Source organism: Neopsephotus bourkii, unplaced genomic scaffold, assembly GCF_033783945.1.
Source record: "Neopsephotus bourkii isolate Nb327-2 ecotype Australia unplaced genomic scaffold, CSIRO-AGI_Nbou_v1 NB_822, whole genome shotgun sequence".
NCBI classification, from domain to species: domain Eukaryota; kingdom Metazoa; phylum Chordata; class Aves; order Psittaciformes; family Psittacidae; genus Neopsephotus; species Neopsephotus bourkii.
The window spans coordinates 309088-330677 of record NW_026901318.1 but is presented as its reverse complement, the minus strand read 5'-3'; the positions used below and the strand labels follow the sequence as shown (position 1 = coordinate 330677).

The following is a 21590-nucleotide window of genomic DNA, read 5'->3' as shown; positions in this document are numbered from 1 at the left end:
ACAGATGCGCTTCATAGGTACGTGTTATCTGCCTGCTTTGAGCATCCAGGCATCGCATTTAGGCAGGTACCTATTTAATTTTACTGCAGTGATAAAATAAAAACCTGGGAGACTGAATGCTTACTGACAGTGGAGCACTGTGCCAAAATAGAGCAGCAGAGTTTACTGCTCCGTAGGATTTCCATGTGAGAACAAGGCTTCACAGCAGCCCAGAATGTGGCAGCATCAAGCACATACAAGTGCTCGTCCAGATGTTATCCATCCTGTTAGCCTCTTCTCAGCCTTACAGAATCATAGAACAGTTAGGGTTGGAAAGGACCTTAAGATCGTCAAGTTCCAACCCCCCCTGCCATGGGCAGGGACACCTCGCTCTAAACCAGGGCACTCAAGGTTCTGGTCCAACCTGGCCTTGAACACCACCAGGGATGGAGCAATCACAACTTCCCTGGGCAACCCATTCCAGTGCCTCACCACCCTCACAGTAAAGAACTTTTTCCTTATATCCAATCTAAACTTCCCCTGTTTTAAGTTTTAACCTGTTACCCCTTGTCCTACCACTAAAGTCCCCAATGACGAGTCCCTCCCCAGCATCCCTATAGGCCCCCTTCAGATAACAGACGGCTGCTATGAGGTCTCCATGCAGGTCTCTTCTCCAGGCTGAACAGCCCCAACTTTCTCAGCCTATCTTCATACCGGAGGTGCTCCAGTCCCCTGATCATCGTCATGGCCTCTGGACTTGTTCCAACAGTTCCATGTCCTTTTTATGTTGAGGACACCAGAACTGCACACAATACTTCAAATGAGGTCTCAGGAGAGCAGAATAAAGGGGCAGGATCACCTCCTTCAACCTGCTGCTGGTCACGCTCCTTTTGATGCAGCCCAGGATATGGTTGGTTTCTGGGCTGCAAGCGCACACTGAAGCTGGCTCATGTTCATTTTCTCATCGACCAACACCCCCAGGTCCTTCTCTGCAGGGCCGCTCTGGATCTCTTCTCTGCCCAGCCTGTAGCTGTGCCTGGGATTACTCTGACCCAGGTGTAGGACCTTGCACTTGGCATGGTTAAACTTCATAACAAGTTTAAAGCTAATACTTTTCAAGCCAAACTTACATCTCAAGACAGCCTCCCCAGGACTCACAACTATTTGTGGTTTTTGCTACATCCTCCTAACACAGCCTGGACAACCCATTTCAACTCCTTTTGTATTCAGCGTGGAGGTGCTCTCCCCACAGAAATGTTTCTCCAGCTGAAACATCAGCTATCCTCACCTTATATGTCCACTCTTTTCCAAGGTAACTCCTATAGCTGAGAGTTCTGCCACCCTGCCAAACAGCATGTGTCACAAGTTGACTTCACTATAAACCAAGATAAAGGACCTGATCCATCAGGTGTTTGCCCCTCCCACCCCACCCTCAACCAGTAAATTAATCCTGGAGGAGCACGTGAGGTTCTGTATATAGAGTGCTTTTTTCAGAGTTCACTAATCCATTTCCTCCCTGTCCCAGGAAATAGAGTCCATCCCACATAATTCCCAGATAGTTTTATGTAAAGCCTAGCTCTTCTCAAGACAGTACCAGGCAGTAAGTACTGCATATGAAGTTTACAGCTAAAGATCAGAATTAAGGTGATCTCTGCTGTGACAAATCTAATCCATTGCTAGATACGCACAGCAGGAAGTATTTCACCACCCCCTGAAGTTACACTTGAGTGCTTTGAGAAACTGGAAATGGAAAAAGTTTTAACTGGAGCAAGAGATCGGGAGGCAAAGTTGGCCCAGAGTACCTTTATAAAGTACACATTTGCTTTGCAATATGGTGTAAATCAATAGCTGAGCATTTTTACTAGTGAATGCAGTCTTAAATCAAAGCCAAGTGGCCAAGGTACACACTGATCTCTAGAAGATGTGGGTGAGGCAGAGCCACACCTTGTATTACAGCATGACCGGGCACTTCACAGCCACTGCATAGGCTGTTGCTGCCTGAGACTTCCAGTGCATCAGTGTCTTGTAACATTCTCTTTAGAAAATACCCATGGCAGCACAGAGTTCCCCCTGCAATGGGGAAGATATGTACACTGAAATAAAGAGTTTAATAAAGCCTCAAATACTGACATTCAACAGACACTTTCTAGACCAGCTTAGTAACCATTGTCCCTTTGCACTGAACTTTCCTCTTTTCTGAGCTAACAGCACCCCCCTGTAGCATAACCCAGTCAAAACTGCACAGCTTCCTATACATAGCAGTCTGTAAAAACCCAGCACCTAATCAGAAAAGCCTTGTCATTACAGATTATCACGTCTCTGTGGTTTAAAGCATCATTTGCAACATAGGACCTTAGACACATTATCATTTCAGGACAAAGTATATTTTATTGTTACTCTCCAAACAGCCTGTAAGAGAGAAATGACAGTATTGAAAAAAACAAAACTGTGAAGCTTCTAGCTTGCATTCAGTGTTAAAACTTGGAGGTATAAACAGAAGCCTGGAGTAAAAATATTAAGTAAATTTCCAATCCCACAGTGCATAGAAACAGTAACAATGGTATTTATTCTACATTAGAAGTGTTCCCATGTTTAGTTCCATATATATGTTTCTCTTCTATATAAAATTCTGATAACTTATGTACAAATAAGATGTCCAACATCTGCTTTTTAATATAAATATGTAATCTTCATGACTGAAACATTACAACAGTTTGATCAGAAGTATAGAAAAATCCATTTACTTTTTTTTTTTATTGGCAGTGTTTAAACCTTGAATCCAAACGAACTTAGAATGATAAGTATTATTTCACCATAAAAATGCATTGCTCCTTCAACATGCAAAGTATTGTTGCATACGTGAGGCAGTGGAACTACAATAACAAAATCTAAAGAACATGTGCTGGACAGCCCATTCTAGCAAATGCTATCTGTAAGATTGTGTGTATCACAGAACAAAGAGTTAAGTACTAGTGTATGTTTAAGTAAAATGCTACAAGCTCAAGTATTGTCCTCGCTCTACTAAGAATTAAGGCAATCAAGAGTTCAGAAGCTTCAGTTTGGCATAGTTGTATTAAGCTCTCCCGCTTTCCCCATTAATACATTTATTTTAACATGTTAAATTCACTTTTACAGGCCTGCTGATACATTTTTGCTATACACAGTGACACAACTCAGTGTGAAATGATTAAGCAGTAACATAGTTTTATATCCCCAATCACACTGAGCTGATCCAATTTAAGCAACAGTTTCTCTACCAGCTAAATTTTCCAGCATAGATTTCTAAAAGTACTCAATGACTAGCTTCTCAGTGTAACTGATTTTATTAGTTGCATCAATTCTTGGGGTACTCTAGAATTTAAAGGTTCAAAATAGAAACAACAGTCAACTAATATTCAGCTTTACAAAGGACGATTATTTGCAGTAAAAATACTTTTATCTATAGACATATACACAGTAGATAGAAGTCAACAGGCATTTCTTTATGGCTTTTTTCACTGAGGTACTGTTACGACATCCAGCAACAGGATACAAGTGTTCATATGGTATGAACACCACATTCATAACGCCAACTCATGATAAGTGGCAACAGGCTGCAAATCCAGCTTCACTGCAGGATCACAGGAAAAAAAAAAGAAGTCTTCCCTGCTATGTGGAGGGTCTCAGTGCAAGCTACAGAAAGCCTCAAAGGCAACTGGCATAAACAGGGAAAATCAAAATGAAAGTCTCACTCCATTAGAAGGAGAAAAAAATACTCCTAGCAAATTAGAACCTCACAGTCAGGCCACTTCTAACAATTAACAGCAAACATTTGGGACATAATATTCCAAGGCAGAAAGGGCATACAGCACAGCAGCCACACAGTAAGACTTGAAATGAGTAGTTAAACTCTTGCATTTGATCCTTAAGCTAAGTGCATGCACAGGCTTAGAGCAGCCAAGCTGCCATTATAATACCACACAAGGAGAAGTGCTGCAAGCCAAAGATGAATGCTGTCAGAAAAGACGATGTTGGCAAGCACAGGACTTCAGCTGATGCCACAGTAGATGAAAAAACCCTGGTGTTTTATATTTTACGTAAACCCAAGTTTATATAAAAACCTCAGCTGTAAAAACTTTATTTGTGAATGCATATTTAGTTGCACTTTCCCATGTATTTTACATGAAGGGAAATGCAGATGACTTGCTTTCCTAGTCACTGTACTTCCAGCCCTAGTACTCTTGCCATAAGGGGAAGATGTTTTATGTTAAGACAGTGATTGTTGCTGTACATATTTAGTATTCCACCTTTACATCAGAAAATAATGGGGGTTTTGTTTGTTTATTCTTTTTTTTAGCAAGGTGGCCATACAGCTACTTCAGCGTAGACTTCTGGTTTTATCACAGTTATGCTAATGATGTGTTTCTGCAATAAATAACTGCTGGAGTAAAATGGAAGTTCAAAATATGCTCATCTAATTATGGCAATTAGTTCTTTCCAACCCAGTTGTTTTTTTAACCCCCAAACCAGGCTGCAGATGCTTGAGTGAGTTCCTTATAGGAAGATACAGCACAACATTTAAAATTTACAGCTCAGCCATATACAATTCATAGTTTCAATTTTTAAGCACTTTATGACATATCACTACTTAGATCAACAAATTCATCGTCCCTCTTGACCAAGTCATCTTCATCTTCCAAGTCTTTCCAGGTGCTGGTGGGTAGAGCTGGTTTGATAGACTGTCTCTGAAGCAAAGCAAATGGAAACAAGGATGACAGACGGGCAGAATTTCTCAGCGTTGGTACAGAATGTACATCCCCAGAAACAGCTTGACTACGTTCTTCATCCATTTTCTCCTGCAAGCGTTGCACTTCCTCCATCAAGTCCAAAATCTTGGCAGTTGTAGCTATGGTACCACCACCATGAAGCTGGGCTTCAGGAATCCATCTCAAATACCGTTGTGCCCAGACTTTGATTTCAGGGCCATCGATGCGAGGTAACAGAAGACCATGATAGTCAACAGGTTTGCTATGCCAGCTATCATAAAATTCCCTGAAACTATTAGGAAGTTCATCTGAAGAATTTATGAACTTGCCAATTCTTTTACCCAGAATATTTTTTATTAAATGATCCGTTTCCTCCCTGAAAAATCCTCTCTTCATGGAAGGTTTTGCTTGTGTTAATGGCAAAGAAAGTTGTCGCTGATGCTTTAAGAGGAAAGAAAAAATATACTGAAATAAATACTGATGGGACTTTAGAACACATTTTAACAGGAAGGAAAGCTTAACTTGTATTCAGAAAATAGTTACAAGCAGCAAAGTCACTTAAACAGAGACACTGCTTTACTATGTATCTAAAACTGTTACTCTTCAATGGCTGACATGCCAAATACTTCAGAGCATACTTAGTGTTCCCAGATACCTTCCCTGCGCTGCAACTATGGCAATGAGCTAGCACTGAATAAAGTGTTTTTCTGTGAAAAAGAAGAATTCTTTGCATACATTCAAGTATTATGGACTTCTATATTTAGTTTGAGCTAGCCACACAAGTGAAAGAGCACTTGATTTAGGTTTTATCCAGTGGTTCCTCATTGCATCCCACAATGTAAGAGTTCTCTGATTAACACTGCAGATCGTACTGACAGTGTCTCACCTGAGAATGCTGTTACAGAACAGAATTTAACCAACACAGGTATTATAATCACAAGAGGCTATTCTGAAGAAACTTTTCATACTGAATTTGTGCTAGTTTCCAGCAATGAGAGGGTCCACCCATAATCATCCGTACCCTAGACAGTTTTGGGGGTGGTGGTCCCCCTCCAAGTCCACATACACCACAATTACAGTCAGCAAATCAGGGAGACGATTACAGACCTGATTTGTAATTCAGTTAGGTACTCATTGGAACAAGAAAATAAATTCACTTCAAACATGTCACTGCAACTGGATGTTAAGTCCTATGAGTTATCACTACACTTGCACTAAAGGATGAAGAAGAACCCCCTGAGTTCACAGCTACATGCACCAACTGTAAAACAGTGATTTATAAATGAGGTGAGCGCAAACTGTATTCTTAAGTCGCAAGTGAGTGAGGTATACAGGTGTTTTGTAAATTAAAACAAACTTTGCACCAATACTTCCATTATGGGTACCTTTGACGTTCAAGTTGTGCAAAGTGTATTTATAATTTAAAAAAATAGTTAAGCAGCACATTTCTTACTTTAAATCGTGCAGTTTTCCGTTGACTTTTATCCGGTTTTGGCTTCTCTGCATAAAAAGGGTTGTTCAGGAAAGCCTGGGCCTTAGGGTCAAACTGCACAGACCAGTCCCACACAGTAAGAAATCTGAAAGGACCGCTTTGTGTCTTGAGGCTTTCACCACTCTGCCAAAACAAACAGGTCACAATTAATACTGCTGGAAAGGAATTCTGACCAAGTCAAGGTGAAATTAAGAAACTGGCTTTTTACAGAAGAGGCCACAGAGTTGCAACAACACTCATGATTTGTATATATTCAATAGCTGAATGACATTATTGGATGCAAGTGAGTACAGACACAAAATTTATCTATACATTATTTTCTAACTTCAGATGGTATTTCACTTCAACAGTGCAACACGACAGCACTGAGAATACCTTTCACAGCTGAAAATAAGACTGAATAATCTTAAGGGAAAAAATGAAGTTTTGAATACTGGGCAGAGGACAGACACTTCATTGTGGAATAAAACCTCTCCACATTTCAAAAGTTAACTACAGTTATGCAGTACTACCAGTCAAAATTTTATTATTAACAATTTATTTATATGCAAGCTAGCAATGTTCATTTTTTAGTCACTGTGCAGGCTTGCAGAGGATACTCCTATTGCTTCCAGCTTCTTAAGCTAAAGAAAGGCACAGACCCAATGTATATCAACATTCAGGAAATGTTGATTCTGGAATACAACAGAATATGCTTCATCCCTGGCAGTGTTCAAGGCTAGGTTGGACGAGGCCTTGGGTAATATGGTTTAGAGCAAGGTGTCCCTGCCCATGGCAGGGGGTTTGGAACTTGATGATCTTAAGGTCCTTTCCAACCCTAACTATTCTATGATTCTATGATTCTATCCTATACAAGAATTTTGTACATAACTTACTCTGCAGGGCAGGATATTCCTCTTAGGTTAGGGAGCTCAATTTTCACTGAATAACAATAAACATGAACGTATATCCATACATTATAAGTAATACGTTCCTGAGTTATTTTCCTTTTGTCATCATAAACACCCCAAGTCCTGAACCTGACTCCTTACCTTTCAAATAAGGGAAAGGATGGAAAAACATGCTGCTAGGGATTTTGGTTGTTTTTTTTGAGTGTTCCCTGCTTGTTGGTTAACCTGTTCGCCAACACATTCCATCAATAAAGTAACAAACGCTTACCGCACTAGTGTCTTTTTGATGTTGCGAGTTGAAAAAGAAAGTGCTAAAAATAGGCACATAGAGGCTGTCTGACAAGACAGTTAAGTAAGTTTCCGTGAACTCAAATGCTGGAGGATACTGTTGTACCAACTGCCAAACACAATTTAGCAGGAGCAGAAAAACAGGAGCCTAAATAAAGAAAATGTTACATCAGTTTCAGAAAAAAAAACCAACAAACCCGTATGTTCCACCATGCAGACTGTTTATTTTATAGCATTCAGTGTCTCCAAACACAAGTCTTAAGGGAAGCAATCTGGTTAACTGCAGAACTGCTGCATATAACTTTGGCTGAACTCTGCAGAAGTATCATCTGAGACACACTTGGCCAATTGTTGACAGAAAAGAGGAACACTTTCTAACCTGAATTTGCACACACTAAATTGTTACGAAAGCTGCTGCTGTGCAACCTTTTAAAGCTGGCAAAGCAAAACTAGTTTACAGCAATTCTTGATCAGAACTATCAGTCAGTCTACACTCACATGTCCATTCTGTATAGCAACCTGATGCATTCCCAAAATATAAACAAAAATGGAGAAGTGAGACTGAAACATTCAGCAAGACAATATAAAGTTAAACTCTACATGTGACAGGAATAGGCAAATCACTTTCGAGTTATTTCTGTGGACACTAGTACCATTTAACAGTTTAACGTGAGATACACATCTTTCAAAAGACTCCAAGATCGAATAGGAAATCTCACATTTGCTCTCTTTAGAGACGCTGCTGAACTCTAAAAAGCAAAAACAGTGACACTGTACAAAACACCAATGCATAAACCAAAACAAAAGACTCTCAGATTAACTGGAAGTTCTGGACTGACATCTAAATCCCTCCTTCTTCTAAGTAAATGTTTAAATAATAAAGAGAATAATAATAAAAAAAAGTCATACCTCCTCTTTGTCACTTTTATGTAAGTGGTTACAGCGATCCAAAAAGCCATGTCCTCCAATTACCCACTCCTTCTGAATAAGGCTCTGAAACCCTGACTTTGTTCTGCTGTATGAATCCATCATCACTTGAACCAGACTAGAGATTACACAGCACAGATCAGTAGCACTCTCTTCTATAGAAGACAACAGAAACCACATTGTCTACTAAGCCATTCCTAAAACTAGGGTAAGAAAGCAAAGTATTGCTAGATTCATATAAACAAAACTGTATTTCAAGGTCAGAGAATCACACAACTTACTGCAAGTGTTACAGAGAGAAGTTAATCCATGTTTCTAATTTGTAGAAGTGTAAGGTTTCTTGTACACTTACACTAGGGTAATACTTCAACAATAAAACCTGCAAACCCTAGGGTTCACCACTATAACTTTGATGACTACACCCTTCAGTCTCCCATAAGGCACATACTACCCTTCCTATGCTACCAGGCCAGCTATCTGTCCTTACCCTTCCTACCCTCCATGCATCTTTTCACAAGATGTAAAATCATGCATCACGCATTCTTCACCCTTCAGGTGTCTTCTAGAAATATCTCTTCTCCATGATAGGTTTCTCAAATAGCAGCGTGTGGGGAAAAACCCAACCAAGTTACTAATCCAAAACCAGCTTAATGGTTAAACATTGACTTTTGTTTTCCATGCTATTACTCCATCTAAGAAAACAAACTGCTCAAGATGTCTACAATAAGTGTATTCTTCCATGATTTTTTAATAAACTACATAGTATTCAGTATGTATCTAGAACATAAAAAGCATCCTTTTAGAAAGTTTTCATGCTCCATGTTCTTTGTGTATGTGTGTCCCCCCTACCTTAGTGTACAGCAAAAGGCTGTAAGACATTTAATAGAAGTTAGGAAACAGGAATGCATAAACAAGAGGTGGAGTGACTCTACTACCAGTCTATCAGCAGCTTTGTCGTCCACAATATATTTCTTAGCCTGTAATCATGCTTACTAATCTTTTTTAACTACAGAAACCATTTCCAGGAGGGTGAAAGATTTGTGTCTAGTACTTTGAGTACTCTATGAATTTTACCAGCCTTTACCATAATTATAAGCTTACAGCTTAAGCTATATCTAAAGAAAATCAAAATAAACTAATAAATAAATAAATAAATAAATATATATATATGATAATCTCACTGAATTCTTACCTATAAGGAGAACATTTGTCTGCTGTCTTTCCAGACACTCAGCAACTTCTATTGCTTTCTTCAAAACTCGCCTGTTGTGGTACAGATAAAGTGAATATTTTCATGGCATTTTTACAATTACTTTTCTTACATTAGCTTCTCCTAAAAGGGGTTAGAATGTCATACTACTGAAACTTGACTAGTCCTTTAAAACAACAAAACCATTCTCAACTTCTGCAAATGAAGCAAGTTTGCACTTGAGACTTAACAGTTCAAGAGGCATCTTTGTTTGGCCACTGGTCATGCATTTCAAGTTGTACGTTTACGATACAATACTTTCTGCTGGATCAATAGCAGCCATTACACACACATGCTAAAGTATTACAGTTGCCAAGAGCCAAATCTCTATCCTGGAAAGATACATCGCCACACTTCTGCTGTAATACACTACCTACTACATTTCTCACACAATATGGTTTTAAGGGGCAGAGAGGGAAGTATCAGCAATCAGACCTTGTAAACATGCAGATAAAATTTATTCAGAGATTACCACTACACAAGGAAGACCAAGTGGAGCTAAAGATCACATAAAACTAGATCTAATGCTGTTGGTTTCTAGACCTAGCTCGTCATAAAGTTGATTATTTTCAGCAAAAGTCTGCACACAAGCTAGGATTCTTGCAACTGCTTAGTCACTAATAGAAGCTGACAGTTTATTTCCTGAGTCTGGAGTAGTCAAATTCCTTGTTCTGTTCTCTAGAATAGCTGAGAAGGCACTCCTACTAACTGTAAAAGCCACGAAGAGCCAGATCCAGGAAGCAACTGGGTCCAAGTATGAAAATGACCAGCATCAAAACAGTGTAAGGATAGGAACTTGTGCTGGTACTCACTTTAAACTACTTTTAATCTTGGTTATGTCAGTGCATTTCTCCACCTACAATCTTCACTAAAACCTCCCATTCAACATACATTTAAATTTTGGATTAACAAATTAATAATTATTAGTATTGACTGTTATTAAGACTAGAAAGAACTGAAGCTGACTGCAGAAGCACTTCATGCTAACAAGCCTATCACAGAATAAACTAGCAGACAATAGAGCTAGCACAAAGTAACACTGAAAACAAAGCCCCTCAACATTCCACTGTAACAAGCCTTAAGTTAGCCAACATCATTCCAACACTTACTCACTGTGGACTGCTGAGAAGAGAAAAAAGAACTTGAGGAAGGATCAGGAGAAGGGAACAAAACTGAGAACAATTGTAATTTTATAAATCTTTGGTGGGCTAACATCTTGAATACTGCAGTTCATCCTGTCCTAAAGGATATTACAGAAGTAGAGAGCACAGAAGAATGGCAAGGCTAGTCAGAAACACAGTACAGGTTTCATGCTGGAAACAAATAATATTCTTCCGTTTGAATAGAAGGTGACTAAATGTGGGAGGGAAATTACTAGACCTAGTTTTAATAGGTATGCTGGAAGAGTTGTAATTGGAATGATTTACTGCTTCAAGGTTTTTTAGTGTGGGGACTTAACACCAACCTGCACTGTAAAAACAGTGTCTCAAGTTGTAAAACTTGGTACTTAAATGGGATTATAAATCTGTCCTAAATTTCATTTCTACTGGAGGTGAAGAGTGTCATCGTATTTCAAGAAATTAGCTAGAAAACCCACAAGTGTACTTAACAACAATTTGAAACCCAAGAAATTAGAGATATAGCAAACCTGATTATCTCTAGCCAGCTTGTGCTCTCCAGTAACGAAAACCATTTCACATCAGTTGCCCAGAAGTCTGTACTGTTATCTGAAAAACAACAACAACAAAATTGGTTTGTTCACATGTGTAGTGCTAATCATCAGCCATCTATTGTATTACTCTTCCATTATGAACTGCTATGAAACAATCAATACTACAGAGCCAGTAAATTCCAATCACTGGTATATGAACACCTTAAAGCTAAATGAGGAAGTGAAGTAGTTCTACAAACACCAGTACAGTTTTATAAAACCATAGGTTTTTATAGAAAGTATGCTATAGTCTCACAGCAACCAAACCGAGTAAATAAGTCTGTTGACAACATGGGAAAGGGAAAGAAGTTTAATAGGAGGTGACGGTTCTTCCACGTTCCAGTTGCCTTGACTCTTAAGCATGATCTGTGTAAACCTTAACATAAGGAGGCTAGATTTTGAAAGTCATTACCATTACAATCAGGAACAAATAGATTTTAGAAGGTTACACAAATTTACGGCATGCAAGACTACCCAAAAAAGGTTTTAAACAGTCTTCACTGCAGCTGAAGAGGCACTGAAATACATCAAGAAGGGAATAGCTAAGATAAAGAGCCCAAACACAATAGCAGAAAATCATTAAACTCTTCTGAACTTTGCTAGCTTTCCTATAGCTTTTAAAATGCAACCTAAACCTCTACTGCCCTCCCTCCCTGCTCCCCCAGCCCCATTAAAGCTGGTATTATAGAATCACAGAATAGTTAGGGTTGGAAAGAACCTTAAGATCATCAAGTTCCAACCTCCCTGCCATGGGCAGGGACACCTCACTCTAAACCACCTCACCCAAAGCGTCGTCCAATGTGGTCATGAACACTGCCAGGGATGGAACATTCACAGCTTCCCTGGGCAACCCACTCCAGTGCCTCACCACCCTCACAGGAAAGAATTTCCTCCTTATACCAAATCTAAACTTCCCCCATTTAAGTTTTAACCCATTACCCCTTGTCCTATCACTACAGTCTCCAATGAAGAGTCCCTCCCCAGCATCCCTATAGACCCCCTTCAGATAACAGAAGGCTGCTATGAGGTCTCCACGCAGCCTTCTCTTCTCCAGGCTGAACAGCCCCAACTTTCTCAGCCTATCTTCATACAGGAGGTGCTCTAGTCCCCTGATCATACTCATGGTCTCTGGACTTGTTCCAACAGATCCATGTCCTTTTTATGTTGAGGACACCAGAACTGTACACAATACTCCAAGTGAGGTCTCACGAGAGCAGAATAAAGGGGCAGGATCACCTCCTTCGACCTGCTGGTCGCACTCCTTTTGATGCAGCCCAGGATACGGTTGGCTTTCTGGGATGTGAGCGCACACTGAAGCCGGCTCATGTTCATTTTCTCATCGACCAACACCCCCAAGTTCTTCTCTGCAGGGCTGCTCTGAATCACTTCTCTGCCCAACCTGTAGCTGTGCCTGGGATTGCTCTGACCCAGGCGTAGGGCCTTGCACTTGGCATGGTTAAACTTCATGAGAATTAAACTTGGCTAGGGATTTTAAGGATATCAGGAGGGGATTCTATAGGTTGGTAGCAAATAAAAAACAGACTAGGGACAGTGTGAGCTCCCTCAGGAAGCTCTCAGGAGAACCAGCTACACAGGATTTGGAGAAGGTTGAGGTTCTTAATGACTTCTTTGCCTTGGTCTTCACTGGCAAAGGCTCTGACCACACCACCCAAGTCTTGGAAGGGAGACGCAGGGACTGTGAGAATGGAGACCTTGGGCCCACTGTAGGAGAAGATCTGGTTCGAGACTATCTTAAAAATCTGAACGTGCACAAGTGAATGGGTCCTGATGAAATCCATCCGTGGGTCCTGAAGGTGCTGGCGAATGAAGTTGCTAAGCCACTGCCCATCATATTTGAAAAATCATGGCAGTCAGGTGAAGTTCCCGGCGACTGGAAAAAGGGAAATGCAACCCCCATTTTCAAGAAGGGGAAAATGGATGACCCAGGGAATTACAGACCAGTCAGTCTCACCTCTGTGCCTGGCAAAATCTTGGAGCAGATTCTCCTGGAAGGCATGCTAAGGCACATGAAAAACAAGGTGCTTGGTGATAGCCAGCATGGACCACTTGGTGGATAAAGAACTGGCTGGATGGCCGCATGGAAAGAGTTGCGGTCAATGGCTCAGTGTCCAGCTGGAGACCTGTAACGAGTGGTGTCCCTCAGGGATCGGTGTTGGGACCAGTCTTGTTCAACATCTTTGTCTGTGACATGGACAGTGGGATTGAGTGCACCCTCAGCAAGTTTGCCGATGACACCAAGCTGTGTGGTTCGGTTGATACACTGGAGGGAAGGAATGCCATCCAGAGGGACCTTGACACACTTGTGAGGTGGGCTGAACTGGAAAGCTCTCAAACTGATCCGGTCAATTAAAACCAGAACAGACTACCTTTCCTGCATAAGGCACAAACCCTGAAGCCCTGAAGGTCAAGACAGTTCTGCTATGGAGGAACAACTAAGGTACACCACACTCCCCTCCTTCCCTATTCTACCCGATAGCTTCAGTTCTGCACGTTTCTGTGTACCTTTTCACTTCCCAGTGTCTCTCTGTACCTTTCAATGTTTAATTCCAACACATACTCATTTCTCCCTTTTCTGCAGCTTGCATCTATGATCCTCAAGCACACAGGCGTGTATCCATTTTCTTCCTGTAGCTGTTCTACCCCCATGCCTGCTCTTGTTCCTGCTCATGATGCATTTAAAGGGAAAGAAAAAAATAATCTCTTTCCCCAATTCATTTCACCCTGACCACAGAAACTATCTCTCCACAAAAGCATCAGATTAAGCGTGGCTGGCTGTTCATTTTGTTCTGTCACACTCAGTCACAACTAGATGCAATAATGTGTATGCAGACCTCTAGAAACAACTGCTTGGGCTGGCTGTTCTACCTCCCCCCTTATAAAGTTATCTCCAAGTCAAACCAGGAAATTCTTTTCAAAGGCACAAGAAAATACTTACAGCTTGTTTTACCTCTTACTCAAGGTATTTTGCTAATGACCTCACAATAAAGAGCAAGCTTTTCCTTCCTCCCTATCTTGTAGGATCACAAAGAAGTACTCCACAAGGATTTGAGAACTGAAGTGCTCAAAGCCTCCAAGTATGTGGGCAAGTGGCATACACTGAGACTTGTGAGCAGTCTAGCAAAACCAGCATCTGCCTTTGCCACATTTCAAATAAAATGAGCAATTTAAGAGGATCCAAGCTGTTCCCATCAAAATCCTCTTGCAATCAGCTATGCTACTGTGGTTTCTACTTTACTTAATGAGAATTTTTAGAACTGAAACTTCAGATTAGGCATGTGTTTAAGAAAGTTAAGTTATATTGGAAGTTTATAGAGGAATAGAATGGTTTAGCTTGGAAGAGACCATAAGGCTATTGTCTAGTTCCAACCCCCCTTGTCACAGGCAGGGACACCTGCCACTAGATCAGGTTGCTCCAAGTCCCATCCAGCCTGGCCTTGAGCACTGCCAGGGATGGGGCAGCCACAGCCTCTCTGGGCAACCTGTGCCAGTGCCTTACTGTAAAGACTTTCTTCCTAATCTTCCTAATAGCTAATCTAAATCTACCCTGTTTCCATTCCATCCTGTAGCCATTCCCCCTTGTCCTATCAGTACATGCCCCTCTCCAGATTTCTTGTTGACCCATTTTAGGAATAGGGAGCTGCTTGAAGGTCTCTGCAGAGTAGTCTCTTCTCTATGCTGAAGAAGCCCAACTCTCTCAGCATGCCTTCACAGAAGAGGTGCTCCAGCCCTCAGAACACCTTCATGGCCTCCTCTGGACTCACTCCAATAGCTCCACATTCTTCTTACGTTAGAGTGCCCAGAGCTGAACGACCAGAGGTTCAGTACATATTTCCCAGAAACCGTTTGTTTCCAATTATGTCAATTTATCAGCTAAATTCCATGTATAAAACCAGCAGGACTTGGTTACTGTCTGTAGGCTATGCTACAAATATACAGTTCCTCAATGATGATCCCTTCAGTTACATCCCACATCAACAGCCACAGGTGAACTGCCCCAGTGTTCCATATGCCACTAGAGGCTATTGCAACATTGACCCTCATTATCTTGTAGAGGACCCACTGTTCAAAATGGTCCAGTGGCACACTGCACAGTTGCAACATGTGTGGAGCTTTTTTCATGCCAAGAAGTGAGCTTGAAGTAGTTTCATGACAGCAGTATAGTTAAGAGTCTCATAAAAGTGTCCAAAAGCCTAGCTTACACTTTCGCAACTCTCACTTTAATTTCTTTTAAGTAGACTTACTATTTACAGTAGTCATGTTTCAGTCCTACAGTCAGTGATAGTCTTAGGCAACCTCTGCTTCACATTTTGTGACGTGAATAGTTTGTAACAAAAGCCAGTGCAAAAATAAATTGGCATTCAGACTCATCTCTTGACATGGTGCAAAGGCTCAAAAGGTTCACACTTAACTTTAGTGGGCCCCACAGGACTGAAAAGGCTCCCCCATAAATTTTGATCCAGCTGGTGTATTCCAGCTACCATTTAAAGTCCAGTCACTCTTGCAGATACTGTGACTGTTTAGCCAGAGGTACTAAGTCTAAGAATTACAAACCTCTTAACATGTCAGTCACAAGCACACTCCTCAGTTGTATTTAAAAATCTGGTTTTAACCACCATCAAGACTCCAATCAAGACAAGGACTGCATTCATAAGACATAAAACATGCTTGTTACGTTTTGCATCTAAGTCACTTTAGAGACTAAAGACTACTTTAAAGTTTGACTTACCTATCAAAAACAGTTGTTTAAATTTTGTGTATGCTGTCTGGATATCTTGCAGAGAGGGAAGGCTGCTTGACAAGTCATCCATCTTCAGGAGTTCATAGGGAGGTTTGCTAATTGTCTTATAGATTCTAAATCAAATCATCAAGAGATTAAAGCCACCTGCTTTACAAGCCAAATAATGTACCAGCTATTATTACTGAAGACAAAGTTAATGGGCATGTTTTGGAAAAAAGATGAATACCAAAGGATATACACTTGGAAAGCTAATGGCCTTAAAGCATTTTTAAATACTGGCTGGAAGCTTGTCTACAAGCTTTTGACAAGTTTTGCTGCTCTTAACTGTTCCACTGATAAAAGATTTGTGCAGTTATGAATATTACAAGCATTACTTGTTTTTTGCTACTGCTTCTTTAGGATTGTCTTCACTAAATAACACTAAAATTACTTCACGAACAGGCTGTTTAGAGATGAATCCAAAAAGAAAAGATAGATAGAAATACCCAAACCTCCTAGGAGACACTGTTTTTCTAGACTTTTACCATCCACTTGCATTCTGATACCTAGCTGCTAGGTCTGCTAGCAAAACACAAAAGAAAGAAACTCAAACAAGACAGTATACCTGCCTTGAAATTCCCTGCATATCTGATATTTTTTTTCCCCTAGAAGGAGAGGAAAAAAAATAGCAGGCTAGATGAAGCTTTGCATTCGACCCAGAATGTCCCCTTCTCTTTCACTCTCTTGAGCTCAGATGAACATCAGCTTAGTAAATACCTCCGTTGTCATATTGGCTTTCTATTGTCAAGATTAGGGAAAAGCTGCCTTAGCTCATGGCTCAGAAGCGAAGCCTTGCAGGCATTGCTATGACAGGACAGAGTACTTTATTTCTTGTTTGCTGTAGCATCGTAACCTGCTTAAAGTGAGAACTACAGGTTCCATATCAGATATGCATTTTACTAGACCTACCAGAAGACGTATCAGATAAGAGAATTAAGGGAAAGCAATCACTTGTCAACCACAATACTTGTTCCACAATGAAGCAAACAGTTTGTGCTAGAAGATCTAGCTCTGGACAGCTTTTTCAATAAGAAGCCATTAATTGTAAACACATGCCATGTGCTTGAGTTCAGACCATTATTACAATGGCATGTTAACACACCCTTTTAGACAATTTTTTAGATAAATTTTTAAGCACTAGTGGTTAATCACCAGTACTCCATAGCAAAGAAAACCATCAGTAATGTCCCAAGTTCAGATGGCCCCAGACAAGGGATCAAAATACCAGTCAATACCTTGCTACAGCTTACTGCTAGTTTTACTTACTTTCACATTATGAAATAGCATTAAGAAGACTTATAACTCATGTAAACCTCTCCATTTCAGGGGAGAAACTTGAAAGCAAATGCAGGAAGGATCAAAGCCTTTCCCATACAAGTATAATTAATTTTGTAAATGAAAGATTTTAAAAGCCTAATCAAGCTATTTTTTGTTAGTTCTATGCAATTAATGGGTTCTTCACCTATGAGGAGAAAGGAGATAGCAGTGAAGCAGTAAAAATCGTACATATTAGCCTGATCTAACAGCTTGCTGCAAGAAGAGAAGTTTTCTCAAGGACACTCAACAGGTTGGAGAAAGCAGAGGAAAAAGCCATCTTTTGTTCTTGCAGTAACTCAGACAGGCAGCTATGCTCTTGCCCTTATGTTAACTTTGGCATTTCTCAAACTGCTGAGCTAATTCAGCTCACTACCTCAGCTGAATCAAACTGCTGTCTGTCATCACATCTGAAAGTAGCAGCAGTGAGCTGTTAGATTGTCTCAGTCATTTTAGGTCACTTTAAAGTTATTTAAGAACATGAATCTAGTTCTCATAAGACAGAATTCAGAAAAACTTAAAACTCAGCTTGCAAATCCATATTTAGAGATGGGGTCTACACTTTTCTTACTTGCAGACACAACTGAGCCCATCAGCTAATGGTACACTAGCTGTACTTAAGAACTACAGGCTTTGGTGCTGCTTTACTTAATAATACATCACAGTTTGTACACATATTCATCTGATGTGTGTTTCCACAAAGCCGTCAGTGATGTTACAGTCCTGCACAACTGACAGATGCTGTCAGGCCAAGTGATGAAACCCATTCCACTACAGAAAACTGCTTCTACATTTAGAATTTGTTTCCTGATGCGTGCAAGCTTAAAGATATAGCATATATGGAAAAAGAGAAGCAAGGTCCATACCAAGCAAAGTGTTGTGGACAGAATAGCTATTACTGACCCATCCAAGAAGGCTTTTTGTGTTTGTGAAGTGATGTCATCCTGTTCTTTGGGAAATGCAGACATTTTGAGAAGAGCAGCACCGTTATGGCAAGACCAACACCAGATCTGCAGAAAAACATTGACCAGGTGATGTAAATTGGTAAACTGCTCTCTACAAAGCATTTCTTAAGTGACAAGTGATGACAAGAAATTTCTCTATGCTGTGCTTCATTGAATTTTTGGTGTACTCAGTGAACACATCAATAGAAGCAAACTGTTACATCTGCAATGTGCCTCAATACAGGCATGCCTCAGTGTTATCACTTGGAAGTTTTGAGCTTTACACATGAACAGGTAAATATACAGTGTCAGATTACAGCAGAACATTACTTCCTCTAATGTTCTCATAGAAAAAAACAAAATTGATCATAACATTTATGGCCAAATTATGTGAAAGATAGGCCATAGCAAGATGGCTTTTAGAAATAAGTCTTATATTAGCCATCAGTTTCTCCACATAGATATAGCTGTGTTTTTCTTATAGTTCAGCCTTGAAATAACTCATAACAAATACACTGTCATGCTTTTCCATGAGACATGCATAAGGGGTCATCTAGGCACAGGAAATAAGATACTGAACTTTTTACAACTGAATAAGATTGCATAGTTACAGGTATTACTAGACAACCTTTCAAGGTCCTTTCCAACCCAAACTACTCTATGAACCCATGAATGCAAGATGCAGTGAAAGAATTGCTTCCATTTCTGTGTAACAGCCACTGAAATTTGCCTGGTTGACTACCAAGAACAAGTGAATCAAACTATTTTGAGTTCCACTATCTGAAAGGACACCTTAGGCAGAACAGTACAGCACTATCTACTCCATGGGCCAATTAATTTAAGAGCATGAAGAGAATGTTGTTTTTCTTGGCAAATTTGATGGACATGCCACAACTAATGTAAGCTCTCATAAGTGAAGTTACTTTGCTCCTTGTTTCCATCTACTCTGCTTTACTGGTTCTTAAACTCTGGTACAAGGCAGAAAGGCAAAGCCAGTCTGCTATGAGCTAAAAAACATTATATTTAACTTAATTTTCTGTTGAAACTGGTAGAGCTAGTTTTGAAAAGTGATGCATCATCACAGCTACAGTACTTATCATCACCCAGGCTACATAACTAGAAGTATTCGGCTCTACCTGTACATGGATGGCCTTCACCTCAGTATTCAAACAGCATTTGAAGCCCTACATCCTGCCACAGCTAGATGCCAATCAGTAGTCATTCTAATGAAAAACAGGCTGATGGATAGAAAGACTACTAGTGTATGTAGACTATAGGACACCAGACATCTGGCAAGTAAATGTACACTGTGAACCATACGTATGTTTTGTTTTGTACTGATTAAGAGAATACAGACTACTTTGAGTGCTTCTTCCACCATCTGTTTCCCCTTCTAAGGTGACTAGGTATATGTGTGAGCTATAAAAAAAAAAGTTTTGAAAATAATATGCACCAATATCCAAAATGCTAGTTGGAATTTTGTCTTCTCAATAAGATTTCTTACCCCCAGCCACAAATACATACTCACAGGAATGCCTCTGCCTTCATACTTCAAGATACTCTCTTCAGAAACACATATGGGAACAACAAAATACAAAGGTAGCCTAAGATAACAGAAAAGATTTTTGCACTTAAGAACTGAACAAAGAACAACCTCAAAGTTCATTTCACTGATGATGAGTGTTCTAGCCCACATTAATTATATATTCACCTTACTGCTACAATAATCTTTCCTACAATATAATTATATTGTCCTCAACACCCCCCCCTTACTTTCAGCTGGATAAGGTTTCTTCCAATCTTGAGCTCTTTATTATTTTCACTGCAACATTACCCACTTAATTGCAGTCTTTCCAAGCCTGTAATTAAGTCCTACATTTAATTGTAACATTGGTTGTTAATACCACCTCAGTTCTCTCACTTGGTTTTTCAAAAAGATTTTTAGTATTAGAGAACTAGTTCTGTTTCCATGCCTTCTAAGCCATTCACATCACAATTAAAAGAATGTAGTTTTATTATGAATTTCAAATATCAACCAACACTATTAATGTTCAAGGCCCAAAAAAGAAACAAAGATAAGTACTTAACCTCAGCTTGGGTCTCTCAAGACAGCTCTAGAATAAATATTTAAGACTCCATTGAAAACTGCTCTTTATTTCCAAGGTCTTTGTAGCCTTTCAGGATCGGACTACTAAACAGGAGTACACAAAGCCTTGTATACACCCTAACAGGTTCACGAACAGATGCTACTTAGCGGAACTGGTAGAATCACACATCTCTAGCCTTCTACTAAAGGCAACACAACTAAACTTCCACCAGCAGATTCTGCAGCCATGCTTTAAACAATCTTTTCCCCACTCAGTCCCACAGCTAAACCAGAAAAGTCTCAAGTGCATCTAACTTAATATTTTACCATAGTAAAGGTACATGACTGAGTAAATGTCATCCTAACCAGTAACTAGGACAGAAGTGTAGGTACCAAACCTACATATTTTCTATTCCTGAATAGCCTGACCTGATGTTGAAGTTAACCCTGCTGGAAGAGGGGTTGTGTAAGATCATCTCCTCAGGTCCCAAATCAAAAGTATCCCATAAATCAAAATGGAAACCAGATCCTAAAAGAAAAAAAACCCTAAACAATTGTACAATGCTCAAAAGGTAGCACTGATTTTTTCAAATCTTAATGAGACCTATATCCAAAGCTCACAATTAATGAGGGCACGCTTACTTTTCAGAGACTCTGTAGCCTTCATTGGTAGTCACTACTTTGTATTTCACATTCCCTTTGGTCCGCTCCAACTCATCACGCCAGTCCTCAAGAGTATCAAACATTACAGTTTGGTTTCTTCCATCTATCAGACATAAAAATGTTAACTTTGCAGACAATCAGGAAATCTAAAAAGAATGCATTCGTATATCAAGTAGTTAGTTTTCATTAAGGTAGGCAAGCCAGACCTCTTATGTACAGAAAGCCAAGTCAAAATGCCTTTGTATAACACACTGCTTGTCTGATTTTTAACAGCTTATCTTTCTGTCAAATACCACTTTAACTAAAAAATTCAGGAACAGTTTCTCCTACTGTTCTTAGAGAACTTGATACAGTTGAGGTTGTCCTCACTTCCAGCCTAAAACCCAGGATGCTGAGCAGCAAATGCCACTGTATACTAGTGCAGCTGACTGGCATCTAGTAACACAGACTTAAATGTAGAATTAGTAATCATACCAAAAGCCCTTCTGCAATTCAGGTATTGCA

General features: G+C 39.9%; 1 protein-coding gene across 1 annotated transcript in view; it reads right to left on the bottom strand.

The window, feature by feature from the left end:
- Positions 1–4068: 4068 nt before the first annotated feature.
- The window catches only part of MTMR12 (myotubularin related protein 12), a 33651-nt gene continuing 16129 nt past the window's right edge, over positions 4069–21590 (bottom strand). Inside the window, exons 7-16 of the mRNA XM_061355668.1 lie at positions 21066–21189; positions 19866–19941; positions 18297–18403; positions 16029–16153; positions 11219–11297; positions 9514–9584; positions 8304–8476; positions 7375–7542; positions 6178–6339; positions 4069–5165 (exon numbers count right to left, since the gene is read on the bottom strand). Coding sequence (XP_061211652.1) covers positions 4590–5165; positions 6178–6339; positions 7375–7542; positions 8304–8476; positions 9514–9584; positions 11219–11297; positions 16029–16153; positions 18297–18403; positions 19866–19941; positions 21066–21189 — 1661 coding nt within the window. The 3' untranslated portion in view covers positions 4069–4589. The remainder of the gene's footprint in view (positions 5166–6177; positions 6340–7374; positions 7543–8303; positions 8477–9513; positions 9585–11218; positions 11298–16028; positions 16154–18296; positions 18404–19865; positions 19942–21065; positions 21190–21590) is intronic.